Genomic DNA, 26,861 nt, shown 5'->3' on the forward strand with positions numbered 1-26,861 from the left:
TTCAATCTCAAAATGCAAGATGATTATTGGACAAATAATGTGAAAACGTCCTCCCACAGAGTCCCACGGACTCCCAGCCTCAGTGGACTTCAATGGCATTTGGGAGCTATGCGCTTTTCAATCTCAAAATGCAAGACGGTTATTGGACAAATACTGCAAAAACGCCCGCCCACGGACTCCCAGCCTCACAGTGGGAGGGACATGGCAAAGCTTTCCACGAGGAGACTGGTGATTGGTGAAAGCGGCCGGATATTTTCTTTGATTGACAGCTCGTTTCAAATATAGACAGGCAGCGGTGAATCTCAGTTCAGTCCCATGCGGATTCGCAAGTGGTGTGGTGTATTGTAAGAGATCAGCTTACATTTCGATTTCATTCATTACATACGGTTTCTACCAGCTTTTTTAGTTTGTATATATTTTCATTGTAAATAAAGTGTAAATATAGTGTTGTCAAGTTTGCTATCTTAGTTCCAGAAATTTCGTTTATTTGAGTGACTGAACTTGAACTTGAGGGGGCTAGTCAGCTAGCAAGAAAGCTGTGCACGGATGCCAAGCATTGCTGATTTAATTTTGGCGAAGCCATTTGCCAGTCTTCCTTTCGAGGAAAAAATTAAAATTAAAGAGCAGGGTAGACCAACGCCTCAAATTGACTTGGTGAAAAAGGTAGGGAATAATACTCGTTCCTTTCAGCTCTCCTGGTACGAGAAAGTGAATTGGCTAACAGCAAGTGACCCACATCAACAACAGTAAATAGGCTACTTTAGTAATATGTCATGGATGGACCAAAAATATAGAATCTATTTAAAATGTTTATGCTGAGTATATTATATTGGAGCTCCAGCTTGCCTGCGACCCTGTTGAACAGGATAAAGCGGCTAGAGATAATGAGATGAGATGAGATATTATATTGGAATATATATTTTTCTGGATATGAATTAAACACAGCTACAATTTGGAAAACATTTTTAAACAAAAACACAGCCGAGAACATTTCACACTACAGACCTGGATTAAAAGTGAAGGATTATCAAAATTGTCAATAAAACATTTCTCAGTCAAAATAAGTAAAATATAGGGAAAGTGTCATTGAATGAAATGTGTGGCACCCAGCTCTATGTTTGGCTCCCCAAGGTCAGTGCTTGTGCCTATTCCAGAACACTCTGCTGTTACTGCTGAGGTTCCTGACAAAGAGCTGCTTTCAATAATGATCAATTTTTAAACAACATGCCACAATTTTAAAATACAAAATGTTAAAATATACCCCCCCCAACACCACCATCATGTATATTGGACAGTAGGCTAATGGGCCAAAAGAACCTGTTATTTCACAGTTTGTGACCCTGCCAACAATCAGCCAGATCAGAGGCAAGAGTATGGGCAAAATTGATGTGTTTTTTCTTTTTTCTTTTAAAATCTGGAAATATCGTAACCGACCAGCCTCCCCTGTTTGAAAGACTACCAGCCGCCACTGATAAGAACTACTATAAGATGATAGGAAATGATGCCTTCTTAAAAAAAGCTGTAAAGAGTTTGGAAGCCACATGTGCAGCAATTTGGCATTAAATGAATTAAGACTAATACCTCAGCTGACTCTGGAGTTTTTCATTAAAGGTGGACTATGCAGGATTTATGTGGCTCTATTAGCAGAAATGGATTATAGTATCCACAAGTATGTTTTCATTAGTGTATAATTACCTCTAACTACGAATCATTGTGTTTTTGTAAGGTTAACACGAATGCTTTATATCTACATAGGGCATGGGTTCAATTCCACAGAGCTGCCGTGTTGCACCTCGGCAGTAGCCCAGAACGGACAAACCTCTAGAGAGTGCCTTTCATGTTTCACGTTTTTACACGTAGCAGTGTGAAATCTGGAAGGAAGCACCGGAAGGAAGCTGAAGAAGTAAAAGAAAGGAAATCCAAGAAGAAGAAAGAAGAGGAATCAGTGTTTGCTGGTGCTGGCTAACAAGTTTGAGAAACCAAATTTTGTAAAATGGAGGATCATGCTTATTGATTAGCATGAGAAAAAGCAAAGGAGCATGAATGTCATTGTTGGAAGTATGCTACAGGCATCTGATGGCCAGCGTATGTTCTAATATTTTATGGACATGAGTGTTTTACTGGGAAATACACCATTTGTATTTTCCCTATGAGCTACACGGAGAACCAAAACTATGATGTATATCTCTATATGTCACTTGCGAGGAAAGCGATGAATTGTTTTGATAAATTTGGGTACTTTTTGTTTATGAATGTGTCTATATAATAAAAAGAAAATCACACGTTGGCTTGAAGATATGAAGTTTATTTTCTCTTGTTGGAAAACTCGCAATTTTTCATACAAAATACATCATGGATCTGAGTGACGTATTTAAATAATATTGGCTGGCTTTTTTTCATGGTCTATCAGATATATTCCATTCAGCTAGCATGATATTGAATGAATGAGTCGAAGATGAGTAGCTGAATGGAATATATCTGATAGACCACGAAAAAAGCCAGCCAATATTATTATTATTATTATTATTATTATAAATACACATTCCTTTCGGGTGTTCAACGCGTCTTTCTCTTTCAAAATTCTCTCAAAATCTTCTGTATTTAACAAAGCAAACCTGGCGGCCATGTTTGTTTACAAATTGTCACGGTCGCTCGCTAGCGCGGAAGTTTTACGTCTCTGACGTGTGCTGTCATGTTGTCTTGACAACCATGCAATTATCGTAAACCATATTCAACGCTCATTCTCCATTGGGTAGAGTGATGTAATACACATACGATAAGCAATATGCTAACAATATTGCGTGCTATCAAACCAAATGAATGAAACCCGCTAGAAGGGAATAGAACACGTGTTTTTATTCCATCGAAAAAGTGTCCCGTATGTATAATAATTCCTGATATTTCACTCCGATGACATCACTCCTTGTGTTTTCCCGCTGACTAGACACGTGTTGTCAAAATGGAGAACTGGTTCAAAATTAAAATTCTTTTAACTTGTGTATTTTTTTGTGGATGTGTCCATATAATATAAAGAACATTACATGGTGGGGCGAAGATATGAAGTTTATCTTCTCATGTTGAAAATATTTTCATGCTATCGCTGTGCTCACTCATCATATACACATTCACCACTTGAAAATAGACTTCGTATCTTTGCGCAACTGTGTAATGTCCTCTATTTACGTGCCTGATAAATAGGGAGGGATATTCAATTGGTTGCACTTGATTGAATCCTACATAGTGGACCTTTAACACTGTAGAAAAGAGATTTAAAATTGTTTCTTCTAGTTTCTCATTCCTACGTCTCAGATCACACCCTGACTTCTACAAAACAATGCATATTAGGAGGAATGATTTTTGTTGTTCTCTCACTACTGTTGGACAGACAGGCACAAAGATGCATTTTGACAGCATGTGTGAATCAAACATGGCTGCCCAGGTCATGCAAAGGTCACGGTTCATGACTTATTGTAAAATATTAGACTCACGCCACATTACTTTTGTCTGAACTCAGAACTGATCACAATTAGGAATAATGCAGTTGGAGATTTTGGTTTTAATTTCATTCATTCATTCATTCATTCATTCATATTCAGGGTCACAGTGGATCCAAAGCCTTTCCTATGAACATCCATCCATCCATCCATCCATCCATCCATTATCCATAGCCGCTTATCCTGTGCAGGGTCACGGGCAAGCTGGAGCCTATCCCAGCTGACTACGGGCGAAAGGCGGGGTACACCCTGGACAAGTCGCCAGGTCATCACAGGGCTGACACATAGAGACAAGCAACCATTCACACTCACATTCACACCTACAGTCAATTTAGAGCCACCAATTAGCCTAACCTAGATGTCTTTGGGGGCGGCACAGTGGTGTAGTGGTTAGCACTGTCGCCTCACAGCAAGAAGGTCCTGGCGAGGGCCTTTCTGTGTGGAGTTTGCATGTTCTCCCTGTGTCTGTGTGGGCTTCCTCCACAGTCCAAAGACATGCAGGTTAGGTTAATTGGTGGCTCTAAATTGACCGTAGGTGTGAATGTGAGTGTGAATGGTGGCTTGTCTCTGTGTGTCAGCCCTGTGATGACCTGGCGACTTGTCCAGGGTGTACCCCACCTCTCGCCCATAGTCAGCTAGGAAAGGCTCCAGCTTGCCTGTGACTCTGTAGAACAGGATAAGCGGCTACAGATAATGGATGGATGCATGTCTTTGGACTGCACCTGGACCACTGGGCTCAAACCCAGACTCTTCTTGCCGTGAGGTGACACTACACCTACCCTTTCCTATGAACAGTGGATGCAAAATAGGAATTCACCCTGGATATCCCATTACAAGAAAAACTGTCCACCCACAGCTTCATGCAATCATTCACATTTAGGGGCAATTCAGCTTTACTAATTTCCACCTCCTAGCATGTTTTTGTGAGGTGGAAGGAAACCAGAGAACATGGAGGAAACCCAGACGGAAACTCACGAGGAGAACATATGAAACCCCATCTGAGCTCAGGACCAAACCCTGAAGCTGTGAGGCGGCAACATGACCTGCATCACCATCCGTCAATCCATCCATTATCTCATCTCATTATGTCTAGCCGCTTTATCCTGTTCGACAGGGTCGCAGGGAAGCTGCAGCCTATCCCAGCTGACTACGGGCGAAAGGCGGGGTGCACCCTGGACAAGTCGCCAGGTCATCACAGGGCTGACACATAGACACAGACAACCATTCACACCCACATTCACACCTACGGTCAATTTAGAGTTACCAGTTAACCTAACCTGCATGTCTTTGGACTGTGGGGGAAACCGGAGCACCCGGAGGAAACCCACGCGGACACGGGGAGAACATGCAAACTCCACACAGAAAGGCCCTCGCTGGCCACGGGGCTCGAACCCGGACCTTCTTGCTGTGAGGTGACAGCGCTAACCACTACACCACCGTGCCGCCCCCATCCATTATCTATAGCTGCTTATTCTATCCTACAGGGTTGCAGGCAAGCTGGAGCCTATCCCAGCTGACTACAGGTGAAAGGCGGGGTACACCCTGGACAAGTCGCCAGGTCATCACAGGGCTGACACGTAGACAAACAACCATTCACACTCACATTCACACCTACGGTCAATTTAGAGCCACGAATTAGCCAAACCTGCATGTCTTTGGGCACCCGGAGGAAACCCATGCGAACTCCGCACAGAAAGGCCCTCATCGGCCGCTGGGCTCGAACCCAGGGCCTTCTTGCTGTGAGGCGACAGTGCTAACCACTACACCACCGTACCGCCCTGCATCACCATTTTGTCATTTATTTATTTTTTTTTAAAGAATGAAATTGATTTGCTTACACAAGCAAGACCTATGGGCTATGTGTTGCGCATGCGCTGTTTGTACGCGCTGTCATTCTCCTTTAAGATGATGTAAGGCTTCACTCCCTGAGAACAGTCTCCCTCCCTGCACTGCTGTAGCAACATCATCATCATCATCCATCCAGTCCCCGGGGCGAGCGCACTGATCATGCACAGTCCACTGAGCTCAACTTCCAACTGCATCCACCAACACACACACACACACACACACACACAGGCTCATTTCTGACAGAACTGCTGATTGCATCCAGCTCTAAAATGAAACGTTACTCATCTGTAGACTGAAAGGCGCATTTTGGGAACAAGTTGGATGTTGGGTGGCATCTGATTCTCAGCTGGAGTTTCAAAGAGTTTGTGAACAGCAGAAGGGGATGCAGGTAAAAGGTTTGCTCTGAGTGTGTGTTTGGTGTTGGACTGCACTGTGCAGAGCTTTAATAGTTCCCAGGCTTGCGGCGTTACTGGGATGTCTCGTGCGCACTGCGCCGGTTTGCGCTCCGCCTTTCCGAAACCTCCACCAAGCAAAACTTTGTGACTCTGTGATCACATCGCGTCAAAATGGCACTGACTGAAAACTGTCGGATTTATCAGGCTCCCAAAGACAGCGGCTCGAACCAAACTTCTGATGTGATCGAGCTGAATGTGGGTGGACAGGTGTACTACACCCGGCGCGCCACCCTCACCAGCATGCCCAACTCTCTACTGGCCAAAATGTTTGCACCCAGAAAGGACACATCAGCCGACATGGCCCGAGACACGAAAGGACGATGCTTCATTGACAGGGATGGATTTTTGTTTCGATACGTCCTGGACTACTTACGAGACAAACACGTCGTCCTTCCAGATCACTTCCCGGAAAGAGGGCGGCTCAAGCGCGAGGCTGAGTACTTCCAGCTTCCAGAGCTGGTCAAGATCCTCACCCCTGATGACCTTAAAAGATCCATGATGAATCATGATGAATTCCCGCCGTACAGTGATCTAGATGATGTGTCTCAAAGCAGCGATCAGAGGTCGTACCCGTCCTCCCACAGGCGCTACGGGTTCATCACGGTCACATCCGCGCGCGACACCTGCGTCTCAGACACCAAAGGCACCAGGGTGCCCAAACTTTTCGTCTGCGGAAGGGTCGCCCTGGCTAAAGAGGTCTTCGGAGAGGCGTTGAGGGAAAGCAGGGATCCTCCTGAGAGGCCTCCTGAGCGCTACACGTCCCGGTTCGTCCTGGCGTTCGGGCACGCGGAGAGGGCGTTCGACCTGCTTGCGGAGGGCGGCTTCCGGCTGGTGGCGTGCAGCTCGGCGCTCACCTCTGCCCTTTACGCATCGCATACGGACGACAGGCAGTGGTGCAAGTGCACAGAGTACGTCTTCTACCGTAAGTCTCGAGGCAGGGGGATTATTTATTTATGATCATCATCATCATTACCACTGTCACCACCATCACCACCATCATGATGATCAACACTCTCACCACCACCACCATCATGATCATGATCATCGCCATTATCATCATGATCATCACCATCACCACCATTATGATCATCATCACCATTATCATGATCATCACTATCATCACCATCACCACCACCATCATGATCATTATCATCATCGCCATCACCACCATCATCATCATGATCATTACCATCACCACCACCATCATCATGATCATCACTATCATCACCATCACCACCACCATCATGATCATTATCATCATCGCCATCACCACCATCATCATCATGATCATTACCATCACCACCACCATCATCATGATCATCACTATCATCACCACCACCATCATGATCATTATCATCATCATGATCATCGCCATCACCACCACCATGATCATCGTCATCATCACTATCATCACCACTACCATCACCACTATCATGATCACCATCATGATCATCACCATCCTCACCATCATCCAGCCAGAGCTGGCAGATTTGGATTGCGTGCCCCCAATCAATCCATTTAAAACCTACAAATTTACCAAATGACACCCCATCCAGGGGCAGCACAGTGGTGTAGTGGTTAGTGCTGTCACCTCACAGCAAGAAGGTTCTGGGTTCGAGCCCAGTAGCTGACGGGGGCCTTTCTGTACGGAGTTTGCATGTTCTCCCCGTGTCTGTGTGGGTTTCCTCCGGGTGCTCCGGTTTCCCCCACAGTCCAAAGACATGCAGGTTAGGTTAATTGGCGGCTCTAAATTGACCGTAGGTGTGAATGTGAGTGTGAATGGTTGTTTGTGTCTATGTGTCAGCCCTGTGATGACCTGGCGACTTGTCCAGGGTGTACCCCGCCTCTCGTCCATAGTCAACTGGGATAGGCTGCAGCTTGCCTGCGTCCCTGCACAGGATAAGTGGTTACAGATAATGGATGGTGATGGACATCCCGTTCACTCAACCTGGGTCAGATTTCCCAAAGGTACCATAAAGCTAAGGTCATCTTAACTGTGACAGAATGTTATTCTCTCTCATCCTGCTATCTTTATCATTTAAAATCAAGCAATATCATATTTGTTTTGGATTTTATATGTCTTAAGTCAGAAGAAGAGACATGACCACAAGCACCAACTAACCAGAGACATCCGTTATTGAGCCATAATTCAAACTGGCCCATAAAAAGCATGTTGGTATTGGTTAAACTCTCAGGACCCATCAGTAGGTCCAGCCTCACACTGCTTACTCTCATAACCGCATTTCTTTCTTATTAGTTTGCTGTAGATACACTTTAAGAAATGATGATATGCTTTAAGATTAATAACCTTAATAATAATAGTCTAATAGGTAAACACAGTATAGTCCCGGATGTCCCTGAACTGGCCGATTTTATATGTGGCATCTACTGTATATACAATCACACTCCTCTTAAAGGTTTTCACTTTGGACAAACTCTGTTTGTCTCAGTCTAAGTGTGGGGAAAATACCTTTTCATGTAGCTTCCAGCTTCCTAAAGTAAAGCCGTTCAAACTAATTTTCACACATGAATAAATGTTGATCTACAAACCAAATTCCACTTTTTAATCCGTGTCGAATTTGAAAATATCTCACTTTAAACAGGAAACCGGTGACACTTGACCCTGAGCTCATGAGATTCAGAGCAGAGCATTTTCCCAAATCCCAGTCCTGGAAACCCCATGCTATTCAGATGCTTTTGTATTTCCGCTATATGAACACATCTGATTCAGCCTGTGATCTGATTAACAAGCCCTTAATGACTGGGGCAGGTGTGATAAACCAGTGGACATGCGAGTGCGCACATTTGTTGAGAATTGGGTCAATTTCTCAGCCTAATTTTGTATTTTAATTATACAGCCACATCTTATTCAACCCCTGATCTAATTATCAAGCCTTTCAGAAAATGAGGCAGGTGTGTGTGAACCGGGGAAATCCATAAACGTGCAGAGCTTGTTTTCTCCAGGGCTGGGATTGGGAACCACTGATGTGGGGAAGCAAAAGCTGGAGCTAGAGAAAGGTTTTGCTGAAGGTTTTGAATGTGCTGCCAGTTGAGACCACTGGGGGGCATACTGTTATAATCAGCACATCTTTATTAGGTGTTTACCCTGCCCTAGGCCATCAGTGTCTGTGATAAAAGAATAATAACTCTTGGAGTGGTCTGAAGTTGTTGTTTTTAATGCAGAATAAGTCTAGTTATGAAGTTAATAAAAAATGTATCTTAAAACACAGCAGTACATTGTTTGGTATTCTGGAAATTCTGGATATTTCAAAAACTGAGGAGAATATTAAGCACAATAATCAGACAGAGATGATGCAGATACTTAAAATGCCTGTAATTACTTTATTGGTCAGATAAACTGACAGTGATATGAATATTTCAGTACCTCATTTTAATAGTTAAGCCTCCTGTCTTCTTCCGGTCTATGTATTTGTTTTCCCAAGTTGAGTTTTCTCTAAATGAGGCGTTAGATGTATCAGAGTTAGTTCATGGACACACACAGTCATGATGCACCATCACCTGCCTTCATTAGTGGCTAATCTGGTGTCTCTCTGTTTTCACTGAGCGACGTTGCAGCATATGGCCAATTAAAAAGCATTTTGTAGGTAACTCAATGATTCCCCTTGATAATTATGATGAAAAAAGTTGGATATCAGGACCAGGCAATCAGAAGACAGGTAGGACATTTGGAGCTAATAGGACATATGGTTGGTTAATGATTTGTACTTTGTACTCAGTATAATTACAACAGTGAACAAAGTTTTGGATTCTAAAATAGAAAACAAAACAGAGTGAAATCCAGACTGGCAAAGATTTCAGACAACATCTAATTAGAACAGCATATATCCTGCAGAAAGTACCCCTTTTGGGGAAAAGTAAAATAAGCCAGGTTTTCCTGACAGTTACCTGCTGTTGTCTCAAAGTTGAAAAATGCTGATCATTTGTGGGGTTTGTTACAAGTATGGCATCAATGTTTAATTGTAGCTTAAAGGAAAAACAGGCCTAAAGAGAGAGTCCATGCAGAGAGTCTATAGAGTCTCTTTACAGAGTGTCTACAGAGAGTCGATACAGAGTCGATACAGAAAATCTACATAGTCTATACAAATGTCTATACAGACAATCTATAGAGTTAATACAGTGATTATCTACAGAGAGTCTATAAAATCCATACAGAGAGTCCATACAGTGATTATTTACAGAAAGTCTATATAATCCATATGGAGAGTCCATACAGTGATGATCTACAGAGTCCATACAGAGAGTCCATACAGTGGTTATTTACAGAGAGTCCATAAAGTGATTATTTACAGAGAGTCCGCAGAGTCCATACAGTGATTATTTTCAGAGAGACTATAGAGTCCATACAGAGAGTCCATACATTGTTTACTTAGAGTCCATGCAGTGGTTACTTACAGAGAGTCCATAGAGTCCATACAGAGAGTCCATACAGTGATTATTTTCAGAGAGTCTATAGAGTCCACACAGAGAGTCCATACATTGGTTACTTACAGAGTCCATACAGTGGTTACTTACAGAGAGTCCATAGAGTTCATACAGAGAGTCCATACAGTGGTTACTTACAGAGAGTCCATACAGTGGTTACTTACAGACAGTCCATAGAGTCCATACAGAGAGTCCATACAGTGATTATCTACAGAGAGTCTACAGACTCCATACAGAGAGTGCATACAGTGATTATCTACAGAGAGTCCATACAGTGATTATTTACAGAGAGTCCACAGAGTCTATACAGTGATTAGTTACAGAGAGTCTATAGAGTCCATACAGAGAGTCCATGCAGCGGTTACTTACAGAGTCCATACAGTGGCTACTTACAGAGATTCCATAGAGTCCATACAGTGGTTACTTACAGAGTCCATACAGTGGTTACTTACAGAGAGTCCATAGAGTCCATACAGAGATTCCATACAGTGGTTACCTACAGAGAGTCCATACAGTGGTTACTTACAGAGAGTCCATAGAGTCCATAAAGTGATTATTTACAGAGAGTCCGCAGAGTCCATACAGTGATTATTTTCAGATAGTCTATAGAGTCCATACAGAGAGTCCATGCAGCGGTTACTTACAGAGTCCATACAGTGGTTACTTACAGATATTCCATAGAGTCCATACAGAGAGTCCATACAGTGGTTACTTACAGAGTCCATACAGTGGTTACTTACAGGGAGTCCATAGAGTCCATACAGTGGTTACTTACAGACAGTCCATAGAGTCCATACAGAGAGTCCATACAGTGATTATCTACAGAAAGTCTACAGAGTCCATACAGAGAGTGCATACAGTGAGTATCTACAGAGAGTCCATACAGTGATTATTTACAGAGAGTCCATAGAGTCCATACAGTGATTATTTACAGAGAGTCCGCAGAGTCCATACAGAGAGTCCATGCAGTGGGTACTTACAGAGTCCATACAGTGGTTACTTAGAGATTCCATAGAGTCCATACAGAGAGTCCATACAGTGGTTACTTACAGAGTCCATACAGTGGTTACTTACAGAGAGTCCATAGAGTCCATACAGAGATTCCATACAGTGGTTACTTACAGAGAGTCCATACAGTGGTTACTTACAGAGAGTCCATAGAGTCCATACAGAGAGTCCATACAGTGATTATCTACAGATAGTCTATAGAGTCCATACAGAGAGTGCATACAGTGATTATCTACAGACAGTCCATACAGTGATTATTTTCAGAGAGTCTATAGAGTCCATACAGAGAGTCCATACAGTGGTTACTTACAGAGATTCCATACAGTGGTTACTTACAGAGAGTCCATAGAGTCCATACAGTGATTATCTACAGAGAGTCTACAGAGTCCATACAGAGAGTCTATACAGTGATTATCTACAGAGTCTATAGAGTCCATACAGAATCCATGCAGTGATTATTTACAGAGTTCATAGTTCATACAGAGTCCATACAGCGATTATCTACAGAGTATATAGAGTCCATACAGCTAGTCCATGCAGTGATTATCTACAGAATCTAGAGTCCATACAGTGATTATCTACAGAGAGTCTATAGAATCCATACAGAGAGTCCATACAGTGGTTATGTACAGAGAGTCTATAGAATCCATATGGAGAGTCCATACAATGATGATCTACAGAGTCTATAGAGTCCATACAGAGACTCCATACAGTGATTATCTACAGAGAATCTAGGCAGTATACTATGGCTGGGTGAACTATTATCGGTTGTGATTTTGATTTGTTTTAGTTCTCACATAATGCAATTGAAAAATTATGTAGTTTATTTATAAATACTTTTCTTAATTAGAAAAGTCTTTATAAATAAAGAAATTAGACTTTGGAAAATTAGACTAAAAGAAATTAGACTTTGGAAAAATGTCAGCAAAAAAAAAACAATAAAAACAGCACCATCAGCAATACCAAACAGCAAATAGTGCAAACAATGGTTCTTTTACATAAAGGATATTTAAAAGGGACATGCCATACATTTATATAATTCCCTGAGATGCCTTTGTCAAGTTTGTGAGTTTTTTAAAATCCATTTTTTACCCAAGTCTTTTTTAAATTGTGCAGTATGTTAGTGTTTCGAAACACTTAGGAATCAAATAGAGCTTTTTTTGAGTCACAGTATTATTATGGTCTGAGCGTTGTGTTACACTCTGCTGCTGCCGCTTCGTTTTTTCAATGTGATCCCTGCCTAACAGTGTCAATAACACATACAATTACAATAGAAGACTGTCTTTTGAATATAAACTGAACACGTTTCATCTTCATGCACTGATCTTATACTGTATATATGAGCCTACTGGCCTGTAATAGTAGATCATTGTATGACATGATATTATTGGTTGATATTATTTGTTTACTGCCCACATGTACATATTGACATTGTTAAATATCAGAACATATTTAGAGGCAGGTAGACAAGTACAAATCCATTTTTATTATTACACTTACACAACCCCAATTAAAAAAAATTCGTAACTCTATGTAAAACAACTAAAAACAGAATGTGAAAATTTGAAAAACATGGAAACCCTACATTTCATTGAAAATAGTACAAAGACAGCATATCAAATGTTGAAATTGAGAAATTTTATTGTTTTTTGAAAAATATATGCTCACTTTGAATTTGATGTCAGAACATGTTTTAAAAAAATTTGGGACAGGGGCAATAACAGAAAAAGTTGTGTAATGCTAAAAAAAAAATTGGTTAATCGGCAACAGGTCAGTAACATGATTGGGTATAAAAAGAGCATCCCAGAGAGGCAGTCTCTCAGAACTAGAGATGGGGAAGGGTTCACTACTCTTAAATTAAAAAATTAAATTCCAAGCCAAGAAGCCTCTTTTGTCACACGTACACTCGAGCACAGACTTAAGCACAGTGAAATTTAACCTCTGCATTTAACCCATCTGAAGCAGTGAACACACACATGCACACACAAGTGAGCAGTAAGCACATACACATACCCAGAGCAGTGGGCAGCTATGTTACAGCACCCAGGGAGCAGTTGTGGGTTAGGTGCCTTGCTCAAGGGCACTTCAGGCCATGGCTGCCACATGTTAACCTAACCACCTAACCTTGAACTGTGAACTGTGAGGGAAACCAGAGCACCCAGAGGAAACCCATGCAGACACAGGGAGAACATGCAAACTCCACACAGAAAGGCCCCCGTCGGCCACTGGGCTCGAACCCAGAACCTTCTTACTGTAAGGCAACAGTGCTACACCACTACACCACTGTGCTGCCTCTGTGAAAGACTGCAGGGGCAAATAGTGCAACAGTTTAAGAATAATGTTCCACAACGTAAAATTGTAAAGAATTTGGGGATCACATCATCTATGGTCCATAATATCATTAAAAGACTCAGAGAATCTGGAGAAATCTCTGTATGCAAGAGACAAGGCTGAAAACTGACATTGGATGCCTGTGATCTTCAGGCCCTCAGGAGACACTGCATTAAAAGCAGACACGTGTCTGTAGTGGAAATCACTATATTGGCTCAGGAACACTTCAGAAAACCATCGTCTGTGAAAACGGTTCATTACTGCATCCATAAATGCAAGTTAAAACCAGATATAAACAATATCCAGAAACACCGCCACCTTCTCTGGGCCTAAGCTCTTTTATGATAGACTGAGATGAAGTGGAAAATTGTCCCAAGCTCTGACGAATCAAAAGTAGAAATTATTTTTAGAAATCATAGACACCACATCCTCCAGGCTAAAGAGGAGAGGGACCATCCGGCTTGTTATCAGTGCACAGTTCAAAAGCCAGCATCTATGATGGTATGAGGGTGCATTAGTGCACATGACATGGGTAGCTTGTACACCTGGGAAGACATCATTAATGCTGAATGATATATACACGTTTCAGAGCAATATGCTGCCATCCAGACAAAATCTTTTTCAGGGAAGTCCTTCCTTCTTTCAGCAAGACAATGCCAAACTGCTTTCTGCACATATTAAAACTGCATGGCTCCATAGTAAAAGAGTCTGGGTGCTAAACTGGCCTGCCTGCAGTCCAGACCTGTCTCCCATTTGAAACATTTGGCACATTATGAAGCGCAAAATACAACAGTGGAGACTCTGAACTGTTGAGCAACTGAAATTGTATATCAGGCAAGAATGGGACAACATTTCTCTTTCAAAACTACAGCAATGGGTCTCCTCAGTTCCCAAACATTTACAGAGTCTTGTTAAAAGTAGAGGTGATGTAGAGCCCTGCACTCCCGCGGGAGTCCCGTGGGACCCGCTGCAAAGCAGTGCGGCGCGGGACAAATTTTGAAAGCTCATTGCAGGCGCGGGCGGGAGTGCACATATGTGGCGCGGGCAGGAGCGGCGATAAACTGCAGTCCCGCTAACTAAAAATGTGTTTGAAATAAAATGTATAAATTATTAATCTATGTCTATCATATATAATTTGTGCTGGATATTTTATTTGGTATTAATAAAAACATTTTAAGATACCTAAATTTGCTGAGAGAGTCAGATTGCCAGAGAAATAGCATCTTAAATTTGCTATTGATCACCCTAACAGGAAATCCTTTGGTCACTCTAATGACTCACAGTTCATACCCAGCTAGCAAGAGAACCATGAGTGAAGTGATTTAATGCTTGCATTAGTCTACAACTTTAGTCAGAGAGACATGTTACACAGTGACGGTAGGCTTGACTCAATGCTATCCCAGAAATCCTTCCTGTAATATGCAAATTTGGCTGTCCAATCAGAGGCGGCCAAATTTGCATATTACAGGAAGGATTTCTGGGATAGCATTGAGTCAAGCCTACCGTCACTGTGTAACATGTCTCTCTGATTAAAGTTGTAGACTAACTCAAGCAGTAAATCAATTCACTTCTCTTACTAGCTCTGCTTTGTAATAAAAAACAAAACAAAACAACACAACACCATTAGTACAAAGCAAGCCCATTCACTTTTTTATGCTGATCAGAGAATTACAATGGTTTCTCATATGATAAAAATGTGTGATTTGCAATTAAATATTTTAATCGTTTGACAGCACTAATTATTATTATTATTAGAAACAGTACATGCTGAATTCAGAAACAAGGTAAATAATAACGTGAGCTGTAGATATTTATGCTGAAATCCACTCAAAGTAGGGGGCGGGGCACCATCATGCTGTGTCAAGACAAGAACTTTCCTGAGAAATAACGCGAACGTCTGCATCATGCAGGATTTGCGGGCGGGAGCGGGACTGAAAATCATAATTTTTTTGTGGGCGCGGGCGGGAGCGGGACTGAAAATCATAATTCTTTGCGGGTGGGAGTGGGACTGCACAATGTGGGCGCGGGCGGGAGCGGGACTGAAAAATCCGACCCGCGCAGACCTCTAAGGTGATGCAACACAGTGGTAAACATGCCCCTGTCCCAACTTTTTTGAAACATGTTGCTGACATCAAATTCAAAATGAGCATGTATTTTTCAAAAGACAATAAAATTTCTCAGTTTCAACATTTGATACAGTGCCTTGAAAAAGTATTCATACCCCTTGAACTTTTTCACATTTTTCCACCGTACAACCACGAACTTAAAAGTTTTTTATTGAGATTTTATGTGATAGACCAACACAGAGTAGCACATAATTGTGAAGTGAAACAAAAATGATAAATAGTCTTCAAAATTTTAAACAAATAAAAATCTGAAAAATGTGATGTACATTAGTATTCAGTCCCCCTGCGCCAATACTTTGGAGAGCCACCTTTTGCTGCAATTACAGCTGCAAGTCTTTTGTGGTATGTCTCTACCAGCTTTGCACATCTAGACACTGAAATTTTTGCCCATTCTTCTTTGCAAAATAGCTCAAGCTCAGCCAGATTGGATGGAGAGCGTCTGTGAACAGCAATTTTCAAGTCTTGCCACAGATGCTCAATGGGATTTAGGTCTGGACTTTGACTGGGCCATTCTAACACATGAATATTCTTTGATCTAAACCAGGGGTTTTCAAAGTGTGGGAGAGTGAGCCCCCCCTCGGAGAGCAAATAAACAACAGCGCCCCCCCTTACAATTTTTGTTGTTGCTATACTTAATGTTCCATTCGTATTTTTAAAAAAATGGTTGTTGTACACATTATTTTTTTCTTTTTCACATTTTAAACATCTGTGCTTTTTAAAACATCTTGTTTTACACATTTTAAACATCCCATAGCATCGTTAGCTAGCATCTCTTGGCAGACAACACACTGTGGCAGTGGAGCATCTTCAGATCCAGTCCATGAAAATCCAAACTTTAAATAATCGTGGTCATACTTCCTTCTTTTTCCAGTCCCCCAGGATTCCGCGGGCCTTTTTTGTGATTGTTGTGGGCTAAAATGTCTGATGTTGCGGGGGGTTTTCCAAAAAAATTGCGATGAAAGTTGCGGTGTTTTTTAGGTTTTTGTTGCGATTACATTGCGGGAGGAAGTGAAAGTTGCGAGAAATTGTTGCAATTTTCTCTTTTTGTGATTAAAATTGAGTGATATGCTAAATATTAAGTTATTACTGAAAAAACTCTTGATTAAAAAAACAAAGAGAAATGGTCCAATAAACAACTTTACCAATATAAAAGATTACCAGGACTACAAAAATGCAGAAAAATAGGCTTTACTTATCCAAATGCACCTGTTGGTTCAAAAGTTAAAGTGCAGAGAACCTCACAGCACAACATGAAGTTACCTTCAAATATAATATAAATGCCTCAGCTGTGTGCAGGCAGTCTCTCCTGAAGACTAAATTAAACAATAAGTATAAACTAATAAAATAAATGGCTCAGGCTTCATAGAAGAAAAAAACAATTTGAACAGAATCTCACAGTATGATGCTGAAGCTGCCTAAACAATGGAAAATAAAATACCATTTTAGCAAAAATGTTGGCATCCATTAACTTCTTGTATTAAGTAAAAAAAATAAAGTGCACACAGTCCTTCACTGTAAACATAACACACTTTCAGTGTTGCCAGATACTGCTGACGTTTTCCAGTCCAAAATATGTTCAAAACCCGCCAAAATGCACTTGAAATCGTCCAATCTGGCAACACGACGCGCATGCTGCTTCTCTTGAACACACAGAAGTAAGGCGGAAGGTAGTTTGTCGACGTCACCTCAAGACGACGCCAACGATTGGTCAAATTTGCGGGAAAGTTGCGGTGATTGGATATAATTGCAACACCGCCCTGAATTCGCGGGGATTGGTTGAATTTGCGCTGAAGTTGCAAATCGCAACATCCTGGAGGCTCTGTTTTTTTGCTTAGCCCAGACTTTGTCTCCTCACTCACTGTAGCTTTAGGTACTAAAAACCGATCCATTTTGTCTCTCACGTTGCGCCCCCCCTGAAGAACTCTGGCGCCCCCCAGGGGGGGCGCGCCCCACACTTTGAAAAGCCCTGATCTAAAACATTTCATTGTAGCTCTGGCTGTATGTTTAGGGTTATTGTCTTGCTGGAAGGTGAATCTCCTTCCCAGTCTCAAGTCTTTTGCAGCCTCCAACAGGTTTTCTTCCAGGATTGCCCTGTATTTAGCTCCATCCATCTTCCCATCAACTCTGACCAGCTTCCCTGTCCCTGCTGAAGAAAAGCATCCCCATAGCATGATGCTGCCACCACCATGTTTCACAGTGGGGATGGTGTGTGCAGGGTGATGAGCAGTGTTAGTTTTCCGCCACACATAGTGCTTTGCATTTAGGCCAAAAAGTTCAACTTTGGTCTCATCTGACCAAAGCACCTTCTTCCACATGTTTGCTGTGTCCCCTACATGGCTTCTTATCCCTGTCTTTCAACAATGGCTTTCTTCTTGCCACTCTTCCAAAAAGGCCAGATTTGTGGAGTGTACGACTTATAGTTGTCCTGTGCACAGATTCTCCCACCTGAGCTGTGGATTTCTGCAGCTCCTCCAGAGTGATCATGGGCCTCTCGGCTGCTTCTCTGACCAGTGCTCTCCTTGCTCGCTCTGTCAGTTTAGGTGGACGGCCATGTCTTGGTAGGTTTGCAGTTGTGCCATACTTTTTCCATTTTTGAATGATGGATTGAACAGTGCTTCTTGAGATGTTCAGAGCTTGGGATATTTTTAATAACCTAACCCTGCTTTAAACTTCTCCAGAACTTTATCCCTGACCTGTTTGGTGAGTTCTTTGGTCTTCATGATGCTGTTTGTTCTTCAGTGTTCTCTAACAAATCACTGAGGCCTTCACAGAACAAGTGTATTTATGCTGAGAGTAAATTACACACAGTAGGACTCTATTAACTAATTAGATGACTTCTGAAGGCAATTGATTGCACTGGATTGTATTTAGAGGTATTAGAGTACAGGGGGCGGCACGGTGGTGTAGTGGTTAGCGCTGTTGCCTCACAGCAAGAAGGTCCGGGTTCGAGCCCCGTGGCCGGCGAGGGCCTTTCTGTGCGGAGTTTGCATGTTGTCCGCGTGGGTTTCCTCCGGGTGCTCCGGTTTCCCCCACAGTCCAAAGACATGCAGGTTAGGTTAACTGGTGACTCTAAATTGACCGTAGGTGTGAATGTGAGTGTGAATGGTTGTCTGTGTCTATGTGTCAGCCCTGTGATGACCTGGCGACTTGTCCAGGGTGTACCCCGCCTTTCGCCCGTAGTCAGCTGGGATAGGCTCCAGCTTGCCTGCGACCCTGTAGAACAGGATAAAGCGGCTACAGATAATGAGATGAGATGAGAGGACAGGGGGCTGAATACTAATGCACACCACATTTTTCAGATTTTTATTTGTTTAAAAATTTGAAGACCATTTATCATTTTCGTTTCACTTCACAATTATGTGCTACTCTGTGTTGGTCTATCACATAAAATCTCAATAAAAAACTGTTAAGTTCGTGGTTGTAAGGTGGAAAAATGTGAAAAAGTTCAAGGGGTATGAATACGTTTTCAAGGCACTGTATGTTGTCTTTGTACTATTTTCAATGAAATATCAGGTTTCCATGATTTGCAAATCACCATATTCTGTTTTTATTTACAGTTTACACAGAGTCCCAACTCTTTTGGGATTGGGGTTGTAGCAAAAATATGATGTTGATTGAGATGCAGTAATCCATTTTCCAATTGATATCCATATCAGAACTCTGAGGGTGATATCTGATAATGTTCCAATAACAACATTCAACCAAAAGATTGTCAATTTTTGTGAAATGTCACAGGTGTGAAGGAAGCAGGATTTAGGACAGTTTGCATCCTGTGCTTCTGTCAAAGATCTGTGTCGTGTCAGTTAGAATCACACACTTATAAAGCACGTCAGTAGACTGGAAAATATATCAAATCAGTCCTGGTTTTTAATCCAATACTCTATATCAGATTATCTAAAGGAAGACAAAAATGATACTATATTTTGATAAGTTTGTGGAAAAATATCTAGTTTGTCTTTCTAGTGATTAATAATGAAGGCTCTTGTACCAGATACATGAAATAACAAAATAAAAAAAGATCAGTTTGGTTTTTAATGAATGATGCTGTCACATCTGTGGCATTTCGCAGTATTTGTCAATAAAACTTGTCACTCACTGTGATGATGTTAGTATCAGGTCGGTATCAGGTGGGATCTTTACCCACCTAGACATTAAGAACCAGGAGGTTTATCTAATCTAAAATGCTATGTGTCATTCTCCAGAAATCTTTAAATCTTACAGCATTGTAAAGCAGTCTCTTATTCTTATTCTTTAAGTCAGTAAAGTTGGCTGAAACCCACCAGACTGAAACCCATCAGTGAAATGCATCACTTGTGTTGAACTGACTTTAATGCCTCATTTTAGCTTAAACAGGTTCTGTCTTACTACAGCAAAGTCTCTCTCTCTCTCTCTCTCTCTCTCTCTCTCTCTCTTTTTCTGTCGGGATTTGCCTTAGGTCATGCTTGACATTTTCTTTTTTTATTTATACACATTTGACCAACCGTTGCGTTATGGTTTTGATGCAGAATTAATTAACACACGCAATTTGTACTTGAAAATTTAATCACAGTCTGTTAGTTTTTTATAAGAAGCAGAATGCTTTGCTTAAGAGTCACTGGGTTCGTCAATACATCTCACACCCACGCATCGTGCTTCATTTTTGTCTAAAAAAACCCCCCAACCCTATTAAGACGTGTATATGCTTCATGGTATAATGAAAGTGGTGAGTTTAAAACAGGTGCTTTTTGGTGGGTGTTAAGCAAAGTAAACTATAAATTTGTGGCTGAAGCTGCTCAATGACGTTGCACTCCAGTCCCAGGCCATTGAGGAATTTTAGCATAGATTTGAAAGGATGCAAGTATTAATGCCCCTGCCTTTCATCTGACCATAACCCATGAATAAGACTTCAGGCAATTTTGGCGCTCAGCAGGTGTTGCTTTTTGTTCCTTCCTCCATGCTGTGTGTAAATTGGAATACGTTTTCTGTCCACTTCCCCGATTAAGTTGTTGATATAAGAGAATCTTTGCAAATCTTTGGTCTATTTATATGTCCTTTATAGGCCAATGTAAATTAAGGCCTGAACCTGTTTCTTGTTTAAAGACAATTATGCCTGTGAGGCTTTAAATATCAGTTGGCGTTGCTCATTTCTGTGATGAATGAGCTTAACCTGATTTCTTTACTCATTAAAGACTGGAGCCTTATAGCTAATTATCTTGTGGGTATGCTTGAATGCTCTCTAATTAAAATGCTATCAGATGATTATGAATATTACTTTCACTTTAATGCACTAGAGGATTCAAAATGATAATCAATGACACATTTTGGGTCAGAAAGCAGAACCATGGATTAAATTGATCGGGCAAAGCTTTTGCAAACCACTATACTGATGCAGGGTCATTATGGATTTTTACACCCTTTTATTAGACATTATATCACTGATAGTTTTTTTTTAATTTATTATGAAAAACTACATATTATAAAAACGTCTTCTCCCAGGATTACCCGAGTCATATTTTGTGGCAAATTGGGCTCGGTTTGAAACAAGGTTGCAGGTAGAATAGGCAAATCAAATAATTTTAATTAAATTGAATCAATTTCTGCAAATGCAGGCAAACAAGGATAAAGTGTCGGTGCAGCATATCTACAACATACTGAACCATTTCTGTTGCAGTGGAAACTATATAAATATTACAGTGATTAAATTGTCAAAATATGGGAAAGAAATATTGCATAGATTGGGAGACATGAACATACCAGGCAATGATTAAGCCCCTGGTCACACTACAGCTTGGCAATGGGTTTGCGAATACTTGGAAATGAAAAATTAGGTAGCATCACCACCATTTGTGCAATACACGGTGAATGTTCTCCGAGCTTCACGAGTTGTTTTTTGGTGTGTCTCTGCCTCATGAGTGTCCAAAAACATCATGAAAATTTTCAATGCATGCGTTGAAATTTGGTGGTGATGTTTTCGTCAGCAAACAAAGCAGCAAATACTCACAGATGGGTTTGGGAATACTTCCCGAAGCTCGGGGAACCTTCTTCGAGCCTCTTGAGATGTTTCTCTTGAATCCATGTTCCTGCTGCTCGTGGGAGCCTGAACAACACAACGGCTTGGCATAGCCTAACCTTCACCGAGATTTAAAAAGCGCATTTGCATTTGGGGATCCTTCGGAGTGCGTTGTGGGACCCAGTCATGATGGGAAACACTTGATGCTGATTTGAGTGCAATCAGCATGCGTGTATAAGGACGCTGTTTTCACAGAGACTTTGTGAAGTATTCTGTCAGGTATGCGGCGGTAGACGGATGTAAGTGCAGGAAGAGTGTTTATTAGCAGGCAAGATATTTACAAAAACGAAACACAAACGAAACCAAAAGCAGAGCCATAAACATGGATAGAAACAAACGTGACTGATAGTGACAATGATAAGACTTCACAAAACCTCTGTGAAAACGGCATTCTAATATGCGCGTGCTGATTGCGCTCAAATCAGAATCGGGTGTTTCCCATAACAACTGGGTCCTGTGAGCGAGCGTGGCCGTTCGAACACACAAAGGCGTGACTGTCAAGTGTTCACCTGTTGTATGACCACAACTTTTAGCTCATCTGTATATCGCCATGCATTGCCACCAAAACGCCTCATTTTCATCGATAACCTATCAAAAGAATCGCGGGCTGTACTGTGTGACCATAGCTTAAAAGGTATATTCCATATGATGACTTTGTTTCCCATGCAAAGACAGAGAAACACAAGAAAAACATGTCTCCCTTTTCCAGTGAAATACATTTTGGGCTAGTTTCAGGTTTGTTTCAATGTAGCTGGGCTGTGGTTCTGTGAATCCCTAGGTTTAACTTGAGAGTGGTCCAGTTCAACATCGTTTTAACAAGCAAAATTTGTCCTGACTCAAAAGTATCAATAGAATCAGTTCATACCTGACAAATACATTGCAAATACATTACCTTTGCCTAAACATCATGCGAGCAACTGAGACACCAAGCATCATTAGTTAACTAGCTAACAGCAGCATTTCTTTGTAACATTAGCAAGATACATAAAACAACACAGCCTACAGCTGAACCAAAGACTTTGCCTTCAATAACAGGGTAAAAACCATTCACCATTGCATTTAAAAGGTCTCGTTTTAAAACGAATGCCCTCTTAGTGTCAAACTGTTCTTTAAATGCTAACAGTGTGCAAAATGCTAGCAAGCTATCCAACACCACATATAGTGTCTTGCAAAGGTATTCATCCCCCTTGGTGTTTGTCCTGTTTTGTTGCATTACAAGCTGGAATTAAAATGGATTTTGGGGGGTTAGCAGCATTTGATTTAAACAACATGCCTACCACTTTAAAAGTGAAAATTGTTTTTTTTTTTTAAATTGTGACAAACAATAATTAAGATGAAAAAACAGAAATCTGGAGTGTGCATTCACCCCCCAAAATCAATACTTTGTAGAGCCACCTTTTGCTGCAATTACAGCTGCAAGTCTCTTGGCGTATGTCTTTATTATCTTAGTACATCTAGCCACTGGGATTTTTGCCCATTCCTCAAGGCAAAACTGCTCCAACTCCTTCAAGTTAGATGGGTTGCGTTGGTGCACAGCAATCTTCAAGTTATGCCACAGATTCTCAATTGGATTGAGGCCTGGGCTTTGACTAGGCCATTCCAAGACATTTAAATGTTTCCCTTTAAACCACTCCAGTGTAGCTTTAGCAGAATATTTAGGGTCATTGTCCTGCTGTAATGTGAACCTTCATCCCAGCGTCAAACCTCTGGCCGACTAAAACAGGTTTTTCTCCAGAATTGTGCTGAATTTAGTGCCATCCATCTTTCCTTCAATCCTGACCAGCTTTCCTGTCCCTGCAGATGAAAAACATCCCCACAGCATGATGCTGCCACCACCATGCTTCACTGTAGGAATGGTGTTCTCAGGGTGTTGGGTTTGCGCCACACGTGGCATTTCCCATGATGGCCAAAAAGTTCAATTTTAGTCTCATTTGACCAGAGAATCTTCTTCCACGTGTTTGGGGAGTCTGCCACATGCTGTTGGGCAAACTCCAAACGTGTTTTCTTATTTTTTTTCTTTAAGCAATGGATTGTTTTTTCCTGGCCACTCTTCCATAAAGCCCTGCTCTGTGGAGTGTACAGCTTAAAGTGGCCCTATAAACAGATACTCCCGTTTCCGCTGTGGATCTTTGCCGCTTCTTCAGTGTTATCTTTGATGTCTTTCTTGCATCTTTGATTAATGCCCTCCTTGCCCGGTCTGTGAGTTTTGGTGGGTGGCCCTCTCTTGTCAGGTTTGTAGTGGTGCCATATTCTTTCCATTTTGCTATAATGGATTTAATGGCGCTCCCTGGGATATTCAAAGTTTGGGATATTTTTTATAACCCAACCCTGATCTATGCTTCTCCACAACTTTGTCTCTGACCTGTTTGGAGTGCTCTTTGGTTTTCATGTTGCTTGTTTAGTAGTGTTGCAGAGTCAGGGTCCTTCCAGAACAGGTTGATTTATACAGACATCATGTGACAGATCATGTGACACTTTGATTGCACACAGCTGGATCTTAATCAACTAATTATGTGACTTATAAAGTGAATTGGTTGGACCAGCTCTTATATAGGGGTTTCATATGAAAGGGGGTGAATATTTATGCACACTCCAGATTTCTGTTTTTTCATCTTAATTATTGTTTGTGCCACATAAAAAAAAACCAAAAACAAAACAATTTACACCTTTAAAATGGTAGGCATGTTGTGTAAATCAAATGGTGTTAACCCTCCAAAAAATCCATTTTGATTCCAGCTTGTAATGTGACAAAACAGGACAAACACCAAGGGGGATGAATACTTTTGCAAGGCACTGTAGCTTAACTAGTTCCCCAGGACAATGTCATATTCACTATAGCTATCAGCAAAATGGAAAATTCACTATAATCCAGTTTGTAATAACAGATAACATGCTCAGCTACCAAAAATGTCAATACAAATATAAATTTTGTTTCAAATGTATGAAATCCAGAATAACAACAATGTCCTGTTTCTTGTTACCGTGATTGTGGCCACTTTATGGTCTTTCATTTTTCAGAATAAAAATGCAAGAAGTAGGACACACAGCCAGTAAAGCATGCAAGTAGCTTACATTTATTTTGTAAAGAAGTGCAGAAAGTGTGAAGAGACTGCTGGGTGTCTGTACAAACCCAGCATCCTTGTCCTCTGTTCTTCTGATGTGACATGAATGTCAAAGCAGTCACTGTCACACTGTTTCCAGACTAGTGAAGTGAGGAAAGTAGTTAGGGAACAGCAAGTTAGGACCACGTCGCTGAATCCATTTTTGCTTTTAGCAAAAAAAAAAAAAAAAAGTGTTGCAAGGCTTGTCAAAATTCAACACATACCAAGACTGAGGGAGAGAGATAGACATGAGGAGACAGGGATGGAGAGGAAGAAAGAAAGAAAGAGAGAGGAATAGATTGCACTGGCTACTTCTACTCCGAGGTTTAATGCAGAATCACAGTTTTCATTACTGACCCGATTGCAGTGCTTTGCAGCCATAATGGAGTCTGTGCAATGGCAAACAAGGCCATGACATCTGACTGGCTGGAGAAAATCAATCCTATCAGCCGAACAGGGACTGAGGCAGGACTGGAGGTGGATGGTGTGAAGTAAATAGTATGCAGCTTGAGCCATTGCTGGTTAACCTGCCTCAGATTGTTAGTAGTATCTTTTGCTTCAGAACCTTGTGAATCTGCTGCTGCTCTGACAAATGTGACAATGTGTTGGCACTGATGTAAGTCTTGTGACTCGGCTTAGAGTCAGAACCGTAATGGGTTTAATTGGGTTCACACTAGGAATTTCACTTGGCAGCAACTCACATTGGGTGTTAGACATCTAATGTGGTACAACACAGACAGATGCAGTTTTGTTAATATTTTATCCATGTTGCCAACTCTTTTCAGGGGAAAGTAGCTAATGCATGCTGAAAAAGTCACGAGACTAATGTGCATGTTCATGAAATCTTCAAGATCATTTGCATGTGAAAAATGTTACATGTAGAAGGAAGATTTTCTGAAGACACTTTGGTCATGCCACCACAATCTAACTATTTACATATTTACAAAATGCTATAATTTCTATCAAGAATGGAGACAAAATGAAGTGGTGACAGTGAGTTGTTAGGAAATGGACATGCTGTAACAACACACATGAAAGAAATAGATAAAGATGGAAAAATAAATGTTTTACTTGTAAATGTTGAAAAGAAGAGAGCTTAAAACAAAGAACAGTGGGTTGCTGGTGGGAAAAATCAGTAGTGATCAGTGATTGGTCTATAGAGATCTTGCAGTCACGTGACCGGAAAGTACACAACCGCCATCGTGTCGGTCAAAAACACCGCTGAATACTGCTGCACTCGTGTACAGAATGGATCAATTTCAACCGATGGACTACACGGCTCATTTTTCTAATGAACAGATAACTAGATATATGTCTAAAATAAATGATCTACAGATTTGTGACCCTTATGGCTTTCCGGACGGAGTTTTCACGACTGGATTTTGAACTGCCAGCGGAATACCCGGACGTGTATAATTACCTCATCAACTTTCCCTCGCTGTTCAGTGGTGAAGCACTGCGTGCTTATAAATCTCTGGACAGTTATCTCTACAGAAATTCAGAATTTGTCAGCGACTCAGATGTGGCATCTTGTAAACAAGAAAATGATCCTCACTGGATGGGTAAGTCACTTAAGTATTGAGTATAGCACTGACCAGCCGATTATAGAATAAGGTAATTCCAAATCGTCCGTGTTGTTTACATGGATCTGGCGTTGGAGAGGTAGAGGCTTGGCAGTGGAGATTTGAGTGGCTGTTTTCTGAGCTTAGTCAACAGGCCGGCTCTGCCTGTAGCCTCGCTTTTGCTTCGGCTCCCGGCGCTGCCTCCTTCGCTTTGCTTCCGATAACAATCCACGGAGACCCCGCTGGTCTCGCAATCTGGTCTCGTCCGGAATGTTTTTTTTTTTCTCGTCCGGAATGTTGTGCATGCGATGGAAATCGCTACAAACCGTCATTTTCTGCTGGAAACCAATGTCCAGTAAGTCCATACGGTTGTAGTGGATATTGAAGTCCGGTACAGACGAACAACACGCAAAAATACACACAAAAAACATAAAAAACGTGCAC

General features: G+C 41.4%; 1 protein-coding gene across 1 annotated transcript in view; it reads left to right on the forward strand.

Annotated features, from left to right (window-relative positions):
• The first annotated feature begins 5,908 nt into the window (after positions 1-5,908).
• kctd16a (potassium channel tetramerization domain containing 16a) overlaps positions 5,909-26,861 on the forward strand; it is a 71,148-nt gene continuing 50,195 nt past the window's right edge. The window contains exon 1 of the mRNA XM_060915230.1: positions 5,909-6,719. Within this exon, the coding sequence (XP_060771213.1) occupies positions 5,909-6,719 (811 nt within the window). The remainder of the gene's footprint in view (positions 6,720-26,861) is intronic.

This window comes from Neoarius graeffei, chromosome 2 (assembly GCF_027579695.1).
Source record: "Neoarius graeffei isolate fNeoGra1 chromosome 2, fNeoGra1.pri, whole genome shotgun sequence".
Classification (NCBI taxonomy): Eukaryota; Metazoa; Chordata; class Actinopteri; order Siluriformes; family Ariidae; genus Neoarius; species Neoarius graeffei.